At 45.7% G+C, this 18,658-nt stretch overlaps 1 protein-coding gene across 2 annotated transcripts; it reads left to right on the forward strand.

Moving 5' to 3' along the window:
- The first annotated feature begins 680 nt into the window (after window positions 1-680).
- Window positions 681-10,632, forward strand: LOC129380207 (uncharacterized). Of its 2 annotated transcripts, XR_008611972.2 has the most exons (5): window positions 681-846; window positions 2,461-2,606; window positions 4,988-5,055; window positions 5,991-6,069; window positions 10,130-10,632. XR_008611972.2 is itself a non-coding variant. In XM_055069452.1 (4 exons), the coding sequence occupies exons 1-4, from the start codon at window positions 708-710 to the stop codon at window positions 6,007-6,009; spliced, it is 372 nt and encodes a 123-aa protein (XP_054925427.1). In that variant the 5' UTR covers window positions 681-707; the 3' UTR covers window positions 6,010-6,162. The 2 variants fall into 2 exon arrangements, 1 of the variants encoding a protein (XP_054925427.1); XM_055069452.1 differs by lacking the exon at window positions 10,130-10,632 and having other exon boundaries at window positions 5,991-6,162.
- Window positions 10,633-18,658: the final 8,026 nt, after the last annotated feature.

Below are 18,658 nucleotides of genomic sequence, written 5' to 3' on the forward strand. Positions count from 1 at the left end.
CGGTTAAGTATACTGGCGAAACGACTGGCAAATAGCCATAAAGCAAGCAGTTGAGGCAGCATAGTTTTGATTTGTCTAAAAAAAGCCCCTGTTTCGCCTGAAAGGTGAAGCATCGATTGCGATAGCAAATTAGTGCACAGCTGTATGAAGCAAGGATACTTGTTTTATCGTCCAAAATAGAGAGGAGGGCTTCAAGAGGCTGCACCAACTTAGAGAATGCAGGGATGAAAACTTCGCAAGCTACGTGTGGGTTTTCGTGGCGGCCAGTCGATGATGGCCTGAACCTTAATTGCCAGGCAGCGGAGTGATGCCATGGCTGGGGATGTGATGTCCCAGAAAAATCAATCTCCGAAGTGCTTATCACCGGATCCCCGTTGAGCGAGCCCACATTCTAAACACTGCTATACCTTCCCCATTTGGCCTTTTTTTAAGCATTTACGCATGCCTTTCTGTTTACGCAGAGCAGCTTAAACCTTTCAGTCGCCATGGCTTATCGTTTTGTTTTGCCTGCACAGATTTTCTCGCTGCCAGCAGCAATGTTGGCGACCAGCTAATGCAACCCTCCGCGCGAGCATGAGCAATTTTGCGCAGCTTCCTGACGCGGTTACAAGAACTCTGCGTCGTTCTTCAGCTGGTCACCTATTCGTGCGCTATCGTTTTGTCTGTATTCGCAGGGACTATTTAGGAGCTAAGCGACGAGCGGCGCAATGGATGCCAGGAGGATGCAGAATTCCAGCAGCCATGGAACGAAGCAGATGACGCCCGATGCGACGTATGCCTTGGCTCTGGCACCAATACTTAAGTTCACGTCGGGGTCATCAGTAACTGCGAAACCACCAAGCACAGGTAAAAGCACGGGGTTTCTATTTGTACGCTCCTTCACTTGATCTACTCTATCGTTTCTAAATCCTCTTCCTCATCTCTTAACCATACCCCTCTGCTCGCTCAAGTTTAAAACCAGCGACGCCATAAATTACGCCGAAACTTCGCTTGGAGTGCCCTTATAATCGAAATATTTACCAATCAAATTTGGCCGCTGCAACCGCAATCACCTTTGTTATTGCAGCATCCACCGTTTTATTCATTGCTGCTTTTGAGGGCACTAATCTAACGGAAGGCATGCGCCTACTACGTGGTGCTTTTTTCAAAGTACGCGTTTTTTTTATGCCCGGTAAATATGAAGCGACAGCAGCTTAGGAAATTGGTGCTTGCACTTTAAACGGCCTCACGTGTTAGATATTATTCTGAGCTCACCACTATGGGACCCATCAAAAACCACTGGGCAAATAATCCACTAGGCTAATCTGTGACGCAGCCTGTGGAATGCAGGGGAGAGGGGTCACGTGTTAGCATACAGCGTGCGCGGGGTCGGAGCTGTGAGAAGAGTGTTTCACTTGTTCTTCGTTTGAAGTTAAACGGCAACTTTTAAGAGACCACTAAACTGGTCAATGCACCGCCAGTTGTTTCTACCCAACCGGCACTGTGACCCCCACTAGCCTCTGCATTCCATCCACCGCGTATAGTGAAGAATCGCACGAGTGTCTCCTAGGCCAGATTACAGGCGTATCAGAAATAAATATGGCGAAAGAAAAAGACGAAAAAATAAGAGTTCGCGGACGATTAATAAAAACGATTGTGGAAAGCTATGAACAAGTGCATATTGTGCACGCAATACCTATATATCCTCCTATGTGTGTCGCTGCGACTTGATATTGTATACTGAACGACGCGTAAATTACCAGCACTTGGGATACTATAAACACAAACATAATTCGAAATTTTTTTTCCTGGCGGATGCCATTGTCACTTGTTGACGTTGAAATGTGATTTATGACTACACACCCTGCTTTCAAATACTGTAGTTCCATATTTTTCACAGAATAACAGTTATCGAAAAGCAGTCTAGGGCTCGGGAACTACGCGGTAGGACGGCTTGACTATGGAGGAATGTAAGACAATACACCTAATATGCAAACACACATAGAATGAAACATTATTTGTTACGGTATGTAACGTACAGAGCTCAAGCAAAGAAAAAATCCACAAGGTACATATGGGCTTCAGGTGAGGAGCTGCGAATGTGCAGCCCAGTGCGACAACAGCAGTGACCGCAGCTAAGACTCCAATTTCCTGTGTAGGTGTGCCTTCCCCAAGTAATGTTTTGATTGCAACGTTACAGACAACTTACCGAAGAGAGAGAAATAGATAATACCTTAACTGGACGAAGAAGTTCTGAATGGTATGCAAGGATTCGAACTCGCACACTTTCGAAATTGTATGCTGAATTGGAGACCCCCTTGGGCATTATGGACGAGCACGAGAGTATGTGTGTAGCGAGAAATATTGTCATTACGAAGATGTAGGAGCAAACCACGACATCGTGTTGCTTTTGCGGAAGCAAACGCCTCAGTGCAGCATTGATCAAGATAGGCTTGCTAAATTCTTTTTCTCTCTTGACAGGATGCGGTGAAGCGAAGGATGTTCTGCTCCTGAACGTGACACCAGCGGCCATGCCACCTGGAGCTGGAGCATCTGGACATGTCGCCATTCGTGGTCTGCAACAATTCTTCAGCAGTGTCCACCACCAAATAACGACGCACCACAAGGTATGCGTGGCTAACAGTGATGCCCTAGTTTTACCTTGTTTCTAATACAACATCCCTGTACGCGCAGAGCAGAGACGGAAAGAAAACAAAAACGGAGCGGTCCTTGTCATTCGCTGTAGCAGCTGTCGCCTAATTCAATGTGCTTTGCATTCGCAAGTGCTCTTTGAAATTGGCTAGCTGATTTCACTAGTACGTACAGCATGAAAGATAGCTCGAAATTTCTCTTACGATGAGTTGTTATGTAAGAGGTTTCTGCAAATACAGACAGCAGTGTTTACGGAGAAGACCCACAGACAAGGACAGAAAAATGATCGCACAAACAAGGATAATGCGCGTTTCAATGTCATACCGACAAGTCCGCATCTCTACACCCTTGATGTTTCGTGAGATGTTTAGTACTAGCAACGAAAGCCCCTATTCCCACCGTCTGATTCTTAGGGTGTGAGATCCCATTGCGTGGCGCCTTCAGAGTTTGCGCGGAAATCTTCAGCCGACAAGCTTTAGCTGTGTTAGAATGACTTTACATTAATGTTCGAGAAGAAAGGCGGTTATCCGAGGGGCCAGATTTTTATTAATCATACCATAAGAAGCCAAGAAACACACACCGAGGACAACACAGAAAAATTACAGGCAGCTCAATTAGTAGATCATTACACGCGTAATGTGAAGGCGTGGGATCGTTCCATCCCAGCGGCAAGTTTTGTCATCAACTTTCAGTTTCATTAGGTTATAATTTCTTTATTTCGATTAGTAAGTACAAGTAATTTCTCCTGTGTTGCCCTATGTGTCTTTGTTCGTTTGCTTCTTATGATATACAAGAATGTTGCGGGATAGACAAAAGACTAGCTCGACAAACACGTTTCTCAAGCTAGTATGGTGCATAGGAATCTCCAAAAATTATTGCCTAATGAATAGCATTGAGGAAGGAGAGATTTTAACACGATGGCTTTAAATAACTTGCTGTGGCTAACAACGGGATCGCATTCGCGGTCCCTAACGCGGTCTTCATTGTTTCATTGTCTGCATGATTGGTCTTTTCTGCACAGCATTTATCATATGCAACATGTGTTTTCAAGCAGTGCGATTTGCGATCGGTCCATTGGTCACGATCATTCAGCCAGAATTAGGAAAATTCCTCTTACGGTATTGGTCAGTGTTTGAACACCTATCAATCACTACAGCGATCATCGTAACAATGATTATCACGGTGACTGCCGATCGCAAGTGACGTGCTTACCATAAAAAATATGAAAATACAAAATCTTGGAAGCTATATACCCTTCACTACGAAGACCCTGAAAATGTTAATAATAATAATAACATTCATAATGCGTCATTAACGATGTAGAGGAGAAAGGTCCACCCCGCATATAGTGTACGCATGAAATCACAGGCGCTGCCATCGCAATCTGGTTAAGTATATTGGCGAAACGACTGGCAAATAGCCATAAAGCCAGCAGTTAAGACACCATAATTTTGATTTGTCTAAAAAAAGCCCCTGTTTCGCCTGAAAGGCGAAGCATCGATTGCGATAGCAAATCAGTGCACAGCTATATGAAGCAAGGGTACTTGTTTTATCGTCCGTATATAATTGTAAGCATACGCTTGGTTACTGAATTAACGAACATGATGTCAGCACTCAAGCAAACATGAACACATCACAATCGATAAGCGCGAACACTCGCTGTCATACGCTGGACGCTGGTGTGAGCAAACGCGGCAGCAGCAGCGAGCGAAGTGATCTTTGTGTGGCCTTATCTCTTCAACGCAAGAGTGGCGACAACACAGCGCGCACAAAAGTATGAGCCGTCTTTAGATCCCTTTCAAGATGCGGCACGATACTATACTGCCTGACAGCGCCGTTGTTGTCCGGTACGGGTCCTCACTACGCGCTGCCACATGGGTAGGAATTTGAATCCAAGTAATCGCATCATTGTTTTCTTTGGCTTTGGGGGCAAGTATGACGAGTTTGGGCGGAAAAACATGGACAATTTCTATCTGCTGAGTGTTGTGGTACTAACGAAACTCTAGTGAAAGGAAGAACGTTTTCTGGTAGAACGGTCTGGGAGGAATTCGGGCGCTTTTTTGAAAAGTGCTTGTGGTGCGATAAGGTACATTTGGTAGTATTTGGTGAGCTTGAAGAGGTGTATGTAAATGTTGGCTAGCGGTAACGCTCAGTGTATTGGAATGTCCCTGACAGTGCATGCATATGTCATGGGTTACTCGTTTCTTTATGTCGTTGTTTTAATGTTCGCGTGTACTTTGCTCTAACCATACCGGACCTTATGATACGTGTCAACTGTATTTTTGTTTATTCTTTTCCTCTCTATATGGTGGCACCCGGTGCCATCCTTACAAATGACCACGTCGACAACGCCCAGGGCGGTGTCAAGAACCAGTCGACTTACCTCGTGGACATTATGCCTGGTGTACTCAGCAAACCAATGAGGTAAGTGTGCTTTGGTTCGTGACCGAGCCAAGTGCCTACTGTAAACGTAAATTTTTCCTTCAAAACAGGCGTCAATATTGGTGGACAGCAACTTCGTCTTAATCAATGAACCAAAAGTAACCATTCATGAATCTCTCACAGCGATTTTTCTTAACGGGCACACAGCGAAGCATCTGCGAACATAACTTGAATGAAGCAGTTGAAATTATCAGGTTTTACGTCCGAGAGAGACAGAAACACCGCAGTTGGTGACTCCTGAGTAACTTTGACAGTCAGATTTTCATAACGTGCATTTCCATCCAAGAACACGAGCGTTTCTTTTGCACTCTTGTAGCCACATAAAAACACGGTTTCCCGGTCCAGAAAATGAATTTTCCATCTCGTTCTCAACAGGCATTCTCAACAGGAAAAGACTATAGCCACTGTGCCACTGGGGCCGGTGAACCCTTCGCCTGGTATCAATTTCCCGAAAGTAAATGCTTCAGGATAATTGCCAACTAAAGCGTTCTTCAGTGTTTCTATTGCAGGTAACGGTGTCGGCCAGTGGCCATCACAATAGCCGGAAACGTTCTTGTCTTCCTCAGTGTTGTTGCGCCTTTCTTGAAATCATTGCCTGGTACAAAGGTGCAAGACCCGCCGTGGTAAATCTGTGGCTATAGCGTGTTCCCGTGAAATAAACGTGGCGCAGATTTGCACATTTCCGGCAAAAAGGACTGTATTCGTCCGAGGCAGAAAGCGAGAAAAAGCTATTGCTTTGCAGACATTTGCGTGCAAATCCCATCTTTGGCCTAGGGTGTTAATTATTGCGTATGATCGCACTAAGGTGTTCATCATGGCGCATGCTTTACACTGACAGGGTAAACGCCTCGTCATAAATTGGGCATATCATGCAATGTTGCCACACGCACCTTCTAACGTGCCCTTCTCCCAACCAGGAACCGCCTGTCGGAATGAAGGCAATATTCGGTGCGTGGCTGATCGTCATCGCAGGATTCCGGAGAACAAACGGCCCCGGTGAGTCACGTTGATAGCAGTGCCTTTTTTTCAACACAAGGCATTTGTGAATCACTGTTAATCAAACCAGATCCGTATACTCTGCTAGATACATCCACGCCACCGTCCAAACGCCGTCCAAACCATCTTGAAAGAATGTTGCGCATATGTAGCACCTATATATTTGAAACGCAGGATGTATACACATTGCGACGTAGATAAGCAGTAGCCATAATTTACACATGTGTAGAGAAACCACAGCCAAGACGGCAGAATAACGACCACGAGCGTGTTTTTTTCGGTCATATTCGTCGTCCTGATGAACACCTTCTTCCGAATTCGGGAATGACAGGTAAGACATGCCCCCCCCCCCCCGCCCCCCCGGTGGTCGGAGCGCCGTCTCAGCACTTACAAGGAAACGGTTGTACGCTGAAACGTGGGGCTTGAGACGAGACACATGCACGACATCGGTGGAGGGAATTACGAGCGACTAACCAAAGCAGTGATCTATGGCGTGGAAGGTGTAGTAGCTTTTAGGGCCTGAAGTAACTGGAAATAATTTTGCTAGACAGGCCGACGTGGAGGCAACGTGTCGAAAAAGGATCAAGGAGCGTTGCTCGAAGTGAACATTTCTGTGGTTGCTATCGTAACGGGTATTTTGAGCCATTTATTAAGTAGAGAGACGTTAATGTGCGATGTGACGAGCCATTTGAGCACGAGCAATAGTGTCCCGGGCATATTCTGCAGACGCGTGCGGAGATGATTGAAGTGGTCTCGAAATGCAACGTGGAAAAGCTGACAAGAGATAGGGGGGGAGGGGGAAGCCGGCGTTGTTGTATGCTAATGTGCAGACTTTTGCCCCAATCACTGTGGTCAGATGGAACGTACATGGCTACCATCGTGATGGGCCTGCAGCGGAGGCGTTGTGTAAGTCCGAGCGTTAGTCTGCGGGTAGTAGGTGGTGGTTAGTTTGTAATGTGTACAACATGAGCAAAGAATATTATCGACAATTTCGGAATCGCAGCTACCGTGGAGTGCCTTTGTGGAGGACGACCTTGCGAAGCAGGAAATCTTCAATATCTGTGGCGCAACTAATCTGCAGCACTCATGTGATGGCTTATCGTGTCGCGCAGTCTGTAGCTACGGTGATCCGCTCTTTGCCAGAAATATTCATCGGGAATGGTCCAGCGAGGTCAAGGTCAATGCTTTAGACCCGACTAGCTGAAATGTCCATAAGCTGAAGTGGGCCGGCAGGCTGCAAGGACGAACACTTGCGGCGTTGGCAGGACTCGCAACGAGAAACGTACTGGCGCACAGAATGGCAAAGGCCTGGCCAGAAGAACCGACGCTGTACGTAGTCGTGTTTGGATGAGATACTCCGAGGTGGCCGGCTATTGGGGCATCGTGGAGCTGGTGGAAAAGAGTAGAATGGAGGGTCGTGGGTACTACGAGTGGAGACTCGGGAGCGTTAGAGTTGGTCCTGCAACCGTAGAGAATATTGTCACGGAGCACGAACGGGTGGGGGGAAGAGTCCGAGTGGTTGGAACGTGGACGATCGATGGTGGAGCGCAAGCTTGCAGCGCGGAGCTGTTTACTGCGTATGTCACCCATGCTGGAGATGGCGAGGATGCAGGTGCCGTAATTGTGAACATGGTAGTCTGGAAGGTCCATGGGATGATGATAGGCAATCGGCGTCTTGGTGCATGGCGCCGGACTTGTAAATGACACCAACGCTGTATTCTTGAAGCTTTAGCGCCCAGCGACCTAGTCATCCAGTGGGGTCTTCCAGGAACGAGAGCCAGCACAGCGCATGGTGGTCCGTGATGACCAAAAAGGTTCGGCCAAGCGAGCGCGGTCAAATACTTTCACTGCCCAAGCTCAAGCAAGGCATTCACGATCAGTGATTGAGCACTTGTGCTCTGAAGGGAAGAGGAGGCGACAGACGTAGGCGATGGTGCTGCCTTGGCCTTGTTGAAGCTGTGCGAGAACAGCGCTGATGGCGTATCCACTGGCGTCAGTTCGAACTTCCGTGGGCACTGTAGAGTCAAAATCCGCCATGATGGGAGCAGTACTAATATAGTGTGTTCGTAATGCGTCAGCATGTTTAGGACCCCGTCAAATTTGACTTCCTTCGCTGGGAGCTAAGCTTGCGGACGGGCAATGTTGGTGAAGTTCTTGACAAATATCGGAATTAAGAAAATAAGCCAACAAAGCTCCAGATATCTTTGGCCTGACACAGCACAGGGAAGTGTTTAAAGAATTTCGTCGGGGTCAGGTAGAACGCCACAAGAACTCACACGGTGATCTAAGGCAGTAATTGAAGACCAGCTCGTCAGAAAACGTCAAGCACTGCCGATAGGCGAGTCAAGGGCTCTCAAACGTTGGTGAAAAAATGATTACATCTAGATAAGAGAGGCATGTCGACCATTTGTAGCCACGATGCATTAACTCTGTCACTCTTTCAAACGTCACGGGGGCATTATATAAGCCAAACGGTATATCATTAAATTGGAAAAGACCGTCAGGTCTTTTCAGGGCTTAGGTCGCCGACAGAAATCTTCCAGTATCCTTAGGTGGAGGTCGATGGGTGAGAAGTAGGTCGACCCCTGAAGACAGTCGAGGCCGTCGTCAGTCCGCGGGAGAGGGTAGACGTCCTTACGTGGTGATCTGTTAGTGACGGTAGTCGACGCAGAAGTGCCAGCTGCAGTCTTTCTTTACTACTTTGATGGGTTATGACCAGGGACTACGGGAAGGTTCAAAGGCATTTTTGATGAATATCTTGTCAGTGTCACACTGAATTACTTGCCGCTGAGCTTGGCCCAAGCGATAAGGACGTCGCTGGATGGAGCTTGAGTCTCCGGTATAATTTCGATGACTTACGATTGTCTGGCCCAAAGGGCAGCCATCAAATTCAAAGATGTCGCGATAGAACATCATCAGCTGCTGGCGATGGCAGAATATCAATCGCAAGATCGAACTATGGCAGAATAACGACCACCAAAGTGCTTTTTCGATTGTCGTTCTATTGTGCCGATGTTGCCGATTATGTCAAAAGCGGCGCTCTGCTTTTCTGGACACAATCGATCAGATCGCCAAAGACGTCGTAGACATGGCAAGTGTCGCTGGACAGTCCCTACACGTAAGTGCAACCTAAGTAATCATTGTTTTTTTCCAAAAGGATCAGGTTTTGCTGAGCGAATGCCAGCAAACTTGAAAAGATAAAAAAAAAACGAGAGGTTATGTCGCCACTCAAAATTGCCCAGCGAAACCATGCACCGACTAGCCACCAAGCCGCTCTAATGAACGGATCGGGGTTATGCACAATATCGTTTCGTCGTTCCCTAATAGCTTAATGTGCATTCGAGATTATCCCCACGCAAAATTTCTCGCGTCGCATATTAACGTGACCAAATGGGTTTTCCATTTTACTTAAGTTTAACTTGCATCTAGCAGATTTATGGCTTCCTTAGCTGCGAAAATTTCTTGTAGACTTCAGCGAATCTTATCCTTTCTCTTAACGCGACAGCGTTAAGGGCCCTGTGCGGCAAAAATCTGATGCCGGTGTCGTCGTCGGCGGAGTTGTACGTCCGTGAGCGCAAATACCTGTATATATTTTAGTATACGTACACATGTCACGCCTTGCTATGCGGCAAGCAGTATGCGCGGGTTATATTGCCACACCATGCTATCACAAAAATTGCTGATGTCTTGTCTTGCATTATTCACAATGTTATTCCTCGGAATTTTGAGAATGACAGGCCAAACACAAAGAGAAAAGACGGGGAATGCGGGAGATGGAAATTCAAGACGATGAGCAAAACGTGAACAAGGTGAATGCAGGAGCCAACGTTTCGACAAGTGGACTTGAAGTGACCACCCTCACCTTGAAGAAGACAAGTCGACTTGCCGAAACGTTGGCTCCTGCATTCACCTTGTTCACGTTTTGCTCAAGGCCAAACACAAGTGTCATGAAGCAATACACTGACAGCACATGTCTTTTATGTTAAATCTTCCCAGTCTGAAATATCAAAAGTGCGAAGCAATCACAGAAACCTGAAGATGTAATCTTTTTTTGGCGCAGCTGTGCACTACTACCGGTATTGGCCCAAGCAAGAGGCCCCGTTTCTACCAGAAAGTTCGCCTTCGTGCATGGCGTTCACCTCCAGCGTTTCCCGGTAAACATTACGTTTGCATAAGCTGCCGTTGCCGGGAAGCGTGATAAGCAGTCGGGGATCTTTGAATGCTATGGCGTCGTACCCTTAAAGGCGAAGTTCAAGGATCCTCCAAGTTTTTCTTTTTGGTATGACTGCTCGTACTATATCTTATCGCTTTACAGTTCCAGTTATTGCATTACCTACCCACATGATCTTGACCTGCGTGTTCTAAAAGCAATGCTCTTGTTGCTGTATCTGAGAGCGACTTCAGATGGAAGCTCTAAGTGCTTTCGCGGCATCAGTCGTGCTGTACTCCTAGGAAAAAAAAATTTCTGCGTCCTATACAAATATTGGCCGCAATGCATACTACTGTGTAGGTCAGCGTCACCACCGCCAAGTTGGCCTTTTTCTTGGCGCAAAAGTTAAGCGAATAAAGCACGATTGCTTTCTGTATTCAGTTAAGTGCAGCATCGTCACCTATTTCCCGCATAACGTGATGGTCTCAACAAGATCTCACAATGTTGGAGATATTGCACCTGGCGGTTTCTTCGATGAACTCTTGATTGAGTGGGATCATTCACTCGAAGGAGCAGAAATAGTGCTTCCGAATGTCTGTTCCTAAAATGTGGTCGTCTTGCGTGAAATTTACAATTTTCTATAGATAAACGCATTGCGCGGAAAATAAACAGTTGCATCAGGTCAGCATTTCTTGGTGCTTGCGAGGCCACTACTGTAATGAATGATGAAAACGAAATCGTGCAGTTTAGCTTCTCAAAGCCACATACGGGCTATGGCGGGGGGCCGAAGACGGAAAGAAATGGTGTTTCACGTGGCAAAGCCACAATCCTATTATGAGGTACCCGCCCACTTGGGATAACGGAATTATCCGGACAAACTTGGGACAAACATGCACCTAAAGTGCGGCACACGAGCGTTTTTACATTCCACCCTCAGCCGAATGCGGCAGCCGTTGCGGGATCGAAACCGCAACCAAGCGCTCAGCAGCGGAACGCCATAGGCATTTGATTACGTTGTTGGACGCCAGAGTTGATGGACTACGGAGTAATTTATATAATTTAGGGTTAACAGCCATTGCACCTGCATCTTAAGTGCGCGAGCTTTTTTGGAGTTCCTCCGATTGAATTGCTCCCGCCGCCGCATGGAATTGACCCGCTCACCTTGATCTCAGAAGCAGAACGTCATGGCCATTGAGTCACTGCCGCGGTATAGTTAGTCTAGTGTATAGTACCTGATGGGACAGCAGCGTCGGTTAGCTATAGCTTTACAGCCATACTCCCGTGTACGTGGTCTTACCTCCCGAGTACAGAACGTGGACAATGGTTAACCTCTGGAAAGTGGCGATAGACTCGGCAGCCTTTTCACCGAAGTACATGTGAACTCTTGTGTAGGCGACCAAAGAAATTATGCGATGTCAGTACAAGACCTGAACGTCTGCCTTGCTCGCAGGTGTTTCCAGAGCACTACGTGGATAACTGGAGGCAAAGAAAGAGGGCTCTTGAAGCCTCCTTCAGGGATATGAGTGGCAGTGCTGAGCACACCAAGAGTGGCTTCCATGGCGACGTGGCGCAATTCTTCGGGCGCAGAAGGCTACAGGCGAGTAGACGTTGTCGCCGCTGCAGAGATTTCTAACAGCAGCAGAGGCGTGACGCATAATTTCTGAAGGCGTTAACTATTTTTAACGATCCACATATTGGTGACGGATGCTCCCTAAATTGAACAACAGTGAGGTGTTTGCCTGAATTCGAAGGTGGTCAATATGTTTCGGCAGGCCTAAGTCTTACAGCGTTCAATACGGAACGTTTGAAGCCACCTCGTCTCCGCGTGAGGAATGGGCGGTACCCGTGGCGTACCGAAACTCGGGGGGGGGGGGGGCACGTTTGGAATTTACGGCAACAACCAACCACATGAATGCGTCCTCTGCTTAAGGTTTATTTAAAGGCCCCTGTCAACAAGAGACAATCACGAGTCCTGCAGATTTCCAATTGCTGCTGCAAAGTGATGCGCGCCACTCAAAAATATACAATTGAGCGTTTGAGAAATATTGTTGCAGATGACGTCTAACGGCGACGCATGGCATCGTGTTGCAACAACATGAGGCCTGGCTGCAACGTAGTTCCGGCTCATGCAATACTTTTATATTTCCGACGGCTGTCTTGGAAGCTAAATAGAAGTCGCAGTTTCACATTAAAGTGAAAGTATCGATTGCGATAGCAAACCATTAGACAGCCATTGAAAATGTCCTATTCCCAGGCGAAACGACGAGTGTAGGGAAGCAACCAGACAGCAAAATAAACCTTCGCCGGTCACCAACAACCGAAAACCTCACCCGCGTTAAGGAGACAAAGGCTCCGGGTAGGCGAACACACTGCCGTGCCAAAGGGGGACACCTGTGAAAAATAAATCTCTAATATAAATTCATACATATAGATCAGACAAAAGCCTGCACTAGAGACAACAAATTGAAAGGTCGGCAATCTCGGCCTCTACCCAGGGGGACAAATTCAGTGAACAAGCTGATGCTGTAGGCGCACGGTTCGAATGCATTTACAGTTCTTCCCACTACAAGAAATTCTGAACCTATCAACGAGAAGCATAACGATTGCCTTTCGTTCGAAAAGATAGACAGACTGAACCATACGATCATCCTGTCAACACAGCAGAGTTTCAGGCTTCGCTGAACCATTGCAACAATTCCGCTGTAAGAACCGACTGAATACTTTATGATGTGATAAAACACTATGAAAACACATTTATAAAAACACTGCTATCACTCCTCAACGCAGTGTTGTCTATCGGGCACATCCCGTGCTCTCAGCAGCAATCCTATTTCCATTTCTCAAAGAGGGCAATGACCCACCTCTTGCCAACAGTTGCCGCGCGACTGGTCGCTCGAGACACTTTGCATGTATTCGCGGGCTACGTTCGTGCTTTGAGAAGTTGATTAATTAAGGCTAATCATGCGATTGCGCGGAATGCGAAGTGATGACAAACATTACCTTAGAAATGCATATTTGCATATTTCTCAATCTGGCGCGTTTGTGTTGAGATCGTGTATGTTATGAATACAACACGGTGTCCAACGTAACGAGCGAAACATTTACATTATGCATATGCTACCTACCTGGACATAACGAAGGTAATGCTGTTTGCCGTCGCTTGGAGATACTCGGATTATGTTTTTTTTTTTCATTCCGCCTAATCAGATAATTAGTCTTAATTATTTGCCGCCTGTAAAACGGACGAGCGCCACAGCGTGTACGCCGCACGGAATGTTCTTACAAAGATGTAGACGTCAACATTAACACCGTGTTGCTTTTTGCTGAAGCAAACACTTCACTGTAGGAGGGATTAAGATAAGCTTGCTAAAACTGGACAGGCTCTCTTGGCGAAGCTTGCTAAAACTGGACAGGCTCTCTTGGCGAAGCTTGCTAAAACTGGACAGGCTCTCTTGGCGAAGCTAGCTAAAACTGGACAGGCTCTCTTGGCGAAGCTAGCTAAAACTGGACAGGCTCACTTAGCAAAGGTTGCTAAAAGTGGACAGGCTCTCTTGGCAAAGCTTGCTAAAACTGGACAGGCTCTCTTGGCAAAGCTTGCTAAAACTGGACAGGCTCTCTTGGCGAAGCTTGCTAAAACTGGACAGGCTCTCTTCACAGGCTGCGCTAAAGCGAAGGATGTTCGCTTCTCCAGCATTCCTGCAGGGTCGATGCCATGATCCTCTGGAGGTGACTTCACTCGTGACCTGCAACAATTCATCAGTGCCCACCGCCACCTGGGCGCCTTGTTGGAGCCGAGTAAGGACTTTCCACAATTTATGCATGGCTAACAGTGACGTCCTAGTTTGACCTTGATTCCAATATAACATGCATGTACGCACAGAGCAGAAACAGAGAAAACGCAGACGGAGCGGTCCTTGTTATTCTCCACTGTAGCCGCTCTGGCCGAACTGACGATGCTTTGCGTTCGCAAGTGCTCTTTGCCATTGGTTGGCTGATTTTACTAGTATGTCCAGCATATGGGTTAGCAGGAATTTTCTCTTACGACAAGTTGTTGGGTGCGATTTTTCTGTGAATACAGACACCGGTCTTTTAGAGTGAAACTCGGCAGACACACAACGACGAGACACGCAATGCGCTGTGTGAGTTTAAATGTGATGTCGGCAAGTCCGCGACTCGATACACTCAGTATGTTGGCACACTGGGAACGAAAGTGGACGCGATATATCTCTCATACGCACGAGAAAAACAACATTGTTACTGTCGTATTTGTTGACAGTCTGTGTATTCTTACGGCACGAGATCCCAGTGTGCGGCAGCTTTCAGAATTCGCGCGGAAATCATAGCCGACATCCATTTGGGGGTTTGAGAATGAGCATATAAAAGCGGTCCGAGAGCGAAGACAGTGAAAAAAAAATTTATCAGCCCTTCCACTCTGTGAAGAAAGACGAGCAGCGAAGACGCGCTTTGTTTTACCTCAATCGACGCCCATATGTATGTACAGGCCCTATTATTATTATTATTATTATTATTATTATTATTATTATTATTATTATTATTATTATTATTATTATTATTATTATTATTATTATTATTATTATTATTCTATTAAAAAACATGCTCCAAAGTGTAGCGTATCATTCGCCTCTGCTTTCTTCTCGAAACATATTTACCGCCGTAAGTTTTCCTACGTTCCCCTCATTGTTTGTTGAAACAGTGGTATTGCGTCATTTTTGGAACTCGGATTTCAAAGTTGAGCATAAACCTGCGCGCATGCTCCGTTCGGGCTTGCGTTTCACTGTGCCTCGTTCCGCAACGAGATACGGTGAGGCCCGGCGATGTGTGTACGTTCCTAGTTTGTTTAACATTAATCTACCAGAGGGCATTTTCACAGCAACTTCGAAAAGATCACTGAAAAAGATGATACGTGCTCTGTAGGCTAAACATGTTCCATATTCACATTGCTTTGCCTTCTCATCTCGGGGAACATTTATGAGGAATTTGTTTCAAAGATTCGAATTCTTGCATTCTGTGTTGTATGTTTTGTTCATTTTATGTAAGCTTGAACTCCAGGCACTGCTGCAATAAATTTGCTCAGCCAAATGTAGTGTCGCGCGCTTTATGTAACAGCGTCATTATTTTCTTTGATATGTGATTGTTTTCCTATTTCAATGTATTGCCTTGCCAATTCTGCAGGGCCATGTCCCACAAGCCCTTGTAGACAGGCCTGATTATAATGCTGTATATGTGTTATGGCAATAAAGATATTATTATTATTATTATTATTATTATTATTATTATTATTATTATTATTATTATTATTATTATTGGACGCAGACAACGAAGACATCTTTGGACTGTAAAGTGATTGATTTTTAATCTTTGATGAAGTAGTGACGCCTGCAAGTACCGCCGCATGGCAGACGGGAATTCCACAATATTTACAACTTCAGTGTGAACTGACTAATTATGACAATAAAACTCGTCGTAATGATGGTCATCTAATCAGCAAATTTGGGTTTGGTTTTTTCCAAGATACCTGCGTTAGCTTGAGACCTACAGAGCATTCGCAAGAAATTGGAGGCGAAAACGCAGGTGGCGTTTGACGCCGACGCCAAAGGAGAAGACTTCAGTTTTGTGTCGACACACGGACGCGATCCTGGGAGACGTAGCCCTTGAAACCTTCGCCGTAAAATAAATCGAATCAAGTGCGCATTTCGCGAGCTAGTCTGGTGGTTAAGAAGGTGCGAAGACGGTTAGCCAATGAAGAGTTCTTGCGAAGGAGAGGCTCTAAGACCATGGTTTTGAATATTTTGGTCTCACTAACAAAGGGATCGCATTCACAGTCTTTACCGCAGTTTGCTTTATGGTCTTCACAGCCTCTTGTGCACAGCATTTGTCATATACATGTGTGTTCAAGGAGCTCGAATTGTGATAGGTCCGTTGGTCGTCATCTTATGAGCCCGTATTAACAACCAAATTTTTTCTTGCGTCGTTGACCGGCGTTTGAACACCGAACAATCCCAACAGTCACCATCATAACACCATTATCTGGGTTACTACAGATGACAGTTGATGCGCTTTTAATTCGCAAAATTTTACAAACAGGGAAACGTGAAAACGATTTACTGCTCGCTATCATTCGCCTCCGCAAAAATAACAAAGATAAATAAAAATAATATATAATATTCTAATTATAACAATAATACTATTTATCTCTGAATGATATATAGGAGCAATTTCCGGCCGCATATGTAGTGAGCAGGACTCTACAATTGTTGAAATCGCAATCGAGTTAAGTATACTGCCGAATGGACTGACCCAGCCACGTAGGAGGCAGTTACGACAGCATAGCTGTGATTTTACTGAAGTAATTGTGTTCTTAACAGGTTAAATGAGCAACATCAAATTCTCCGATGAAATCTGTTCTAAAAAAATGTACCGATGCCCTGTGTACCTATGTACCGATGCCTAACAGTAATTCAACGTCGATGAAGTGCGTACGAATAGCTGAAAAGCGAGCTTGACACAAAAGCATAAAAAAAGTGCAACACCCCCCTGCTTCGTTCTTTGTGGGTCGCTGCCGCGGAATTTTGCGAATTCTAAGCCTCTGTGATTGGCACCTATGCAATACGAGGTGTGGCTCCACTGCTTTGGATACTACTGGCATAAACGTCGACAGCCATAGTAAGCTGGGGGCGCCTGAATTCACCCTATTCAAGCAGCAGCTTATTCTTGTCTGCACCTAAGCAATAACGGGGGAACGTCAGCTTCGCATGAAAATAGAACAACGCAGACAAATGCGATTGTCAAAAAGTCTCCTTCAGCAACACGCTCGTTGTTACTTATCTGTTAATGCTGTCTACATATGAGGCTTTGCGAAACCCTTTATTACCATTTATCTTTGTCTTCTTCTCGCCCTTTCTTTCGCAGCGCTCAGGCATGCTGAACGAGTTGACCAAGGAATAGTGAGTATCACTTTCAAAGAACGTATTTAGCACTTTGGCCAAACTGCAAGTTTATATCTTGGCGACTTTGCAAGAAGCTGTCAGAAAGAAAACAATGTTTTATACGGGTTCCTCTGAAGTAAACTACAACGCTTGAAAGTAAATTTGCCCTCGTGCAGTCAGTGAACCAGGGACCTTCGCCTGACAAGAACTACAAGCGCACCTCATCTAATGGGCCGACTGAACCCGCTTTCCATCTACATACATAGTTTCGATGGCTATGACGATGATTTGGTTGCGTGAGAGTCTTATCGTAGAAGAGCAGTATCGATATTAGATATCTCTGTAGCCAAAAGTTTCGCATTTGGCCTTATGCAGGTCCCTGTGTCCCTGTATTGTGAAATAATTCACTGTTTTTATCGTACGCCCACCTGAGTGACCCACTGGATATGGAGCTGTGAAGCTCGGAAAGAGGACAGGGATTGGCATTTCCTTGGCAAGCCACATTTTGATGGGAATCGAAAGCAGTGTAGAAAAATTACTTTCGTCTGGCGTTGGGATTATCATGACAGATCTTCGGTTCTGCGGGTCAATAAATGTTAATAAATAAACGGTTAAACGGTTAATAAATAAACGAGAAGATACACTACTGCGTGTTTCCCTCGTGATGAAAGCTCGCAAACTAGGTCGCCTAAACGCATTGTGTACATTCGTGCTTATTTTCATCCTATGCAGTGCGTTACCTCAGGCACTGTTTATGTAGATAGATCGTTCACAAGCGGTCGGTGAACTCGAGCGTCTTGCTCACGGTAAGGCATCGATGCCAATGATGTCTCGACTGCGAACGCGGTGTGATGTCTGTAAGAGAAAAATGATGTGCACCAAAGTGAAATAAGTAGCACTTTTCACGGGTAAACATGTTTGAACAATCTGTACTCCTTATGTGAGTGGCACGTACTAATAATGGTGGATGAATGGACAAGAATGCAAAGACACCCAGTGGCAAGAAAATGGAGTAGACCAAATGCAAGAAATACAAAAATACTAAATAGCAGTGAAATTTAAGGCGTGTGTGCTTTAGCGATAACCATATAATCTCGTAATACGTCATCCGTACTAGTTACGCGGAACACAAGCGGGCTCACAGGTGCCAACTAATTGGTTCCGATATTGGGTTGTATAAGCCGCTAGTTAATTCTGTCACATGACCAGTTCCCTAATTATGTTGTGGGATGAATAAAGAAATTTAGGAAAATTGAAGGAGCCGACGAATTTCGTGCATTGTTTCATTAATAGGCCTATCCGCTTTAGATATTAGAGATTCGAAAGTATACAGAGTTTTTTTTTTTTCTAGCTGCGGCAATTTCTTGTGCGAGAACATCAAATGGCCCATTTAGCGAAAGCATTAAAGCGAAATTCGACTGCATCTCTGTGTTTTCATTTCGCGATACATTGAGGCAGAGAATTTGACAGACATGCGGCCGAGCCGGGAATC

This window comes from Dermacentor andersoni, chromosome 8, assembly GCF_023375885.2.
Source record: "Dermacentor andersoni chromosome 8, qqDerAnde1_hic_scaffold, whole genome shotgun sequence".
Classification (NCBI taxonomy): Eukaryota; Metazoa; Arthropoda; class Arachnida; order Ixodida; family Ixodidae; genus Dermacentor; species Dermacentor andersoni.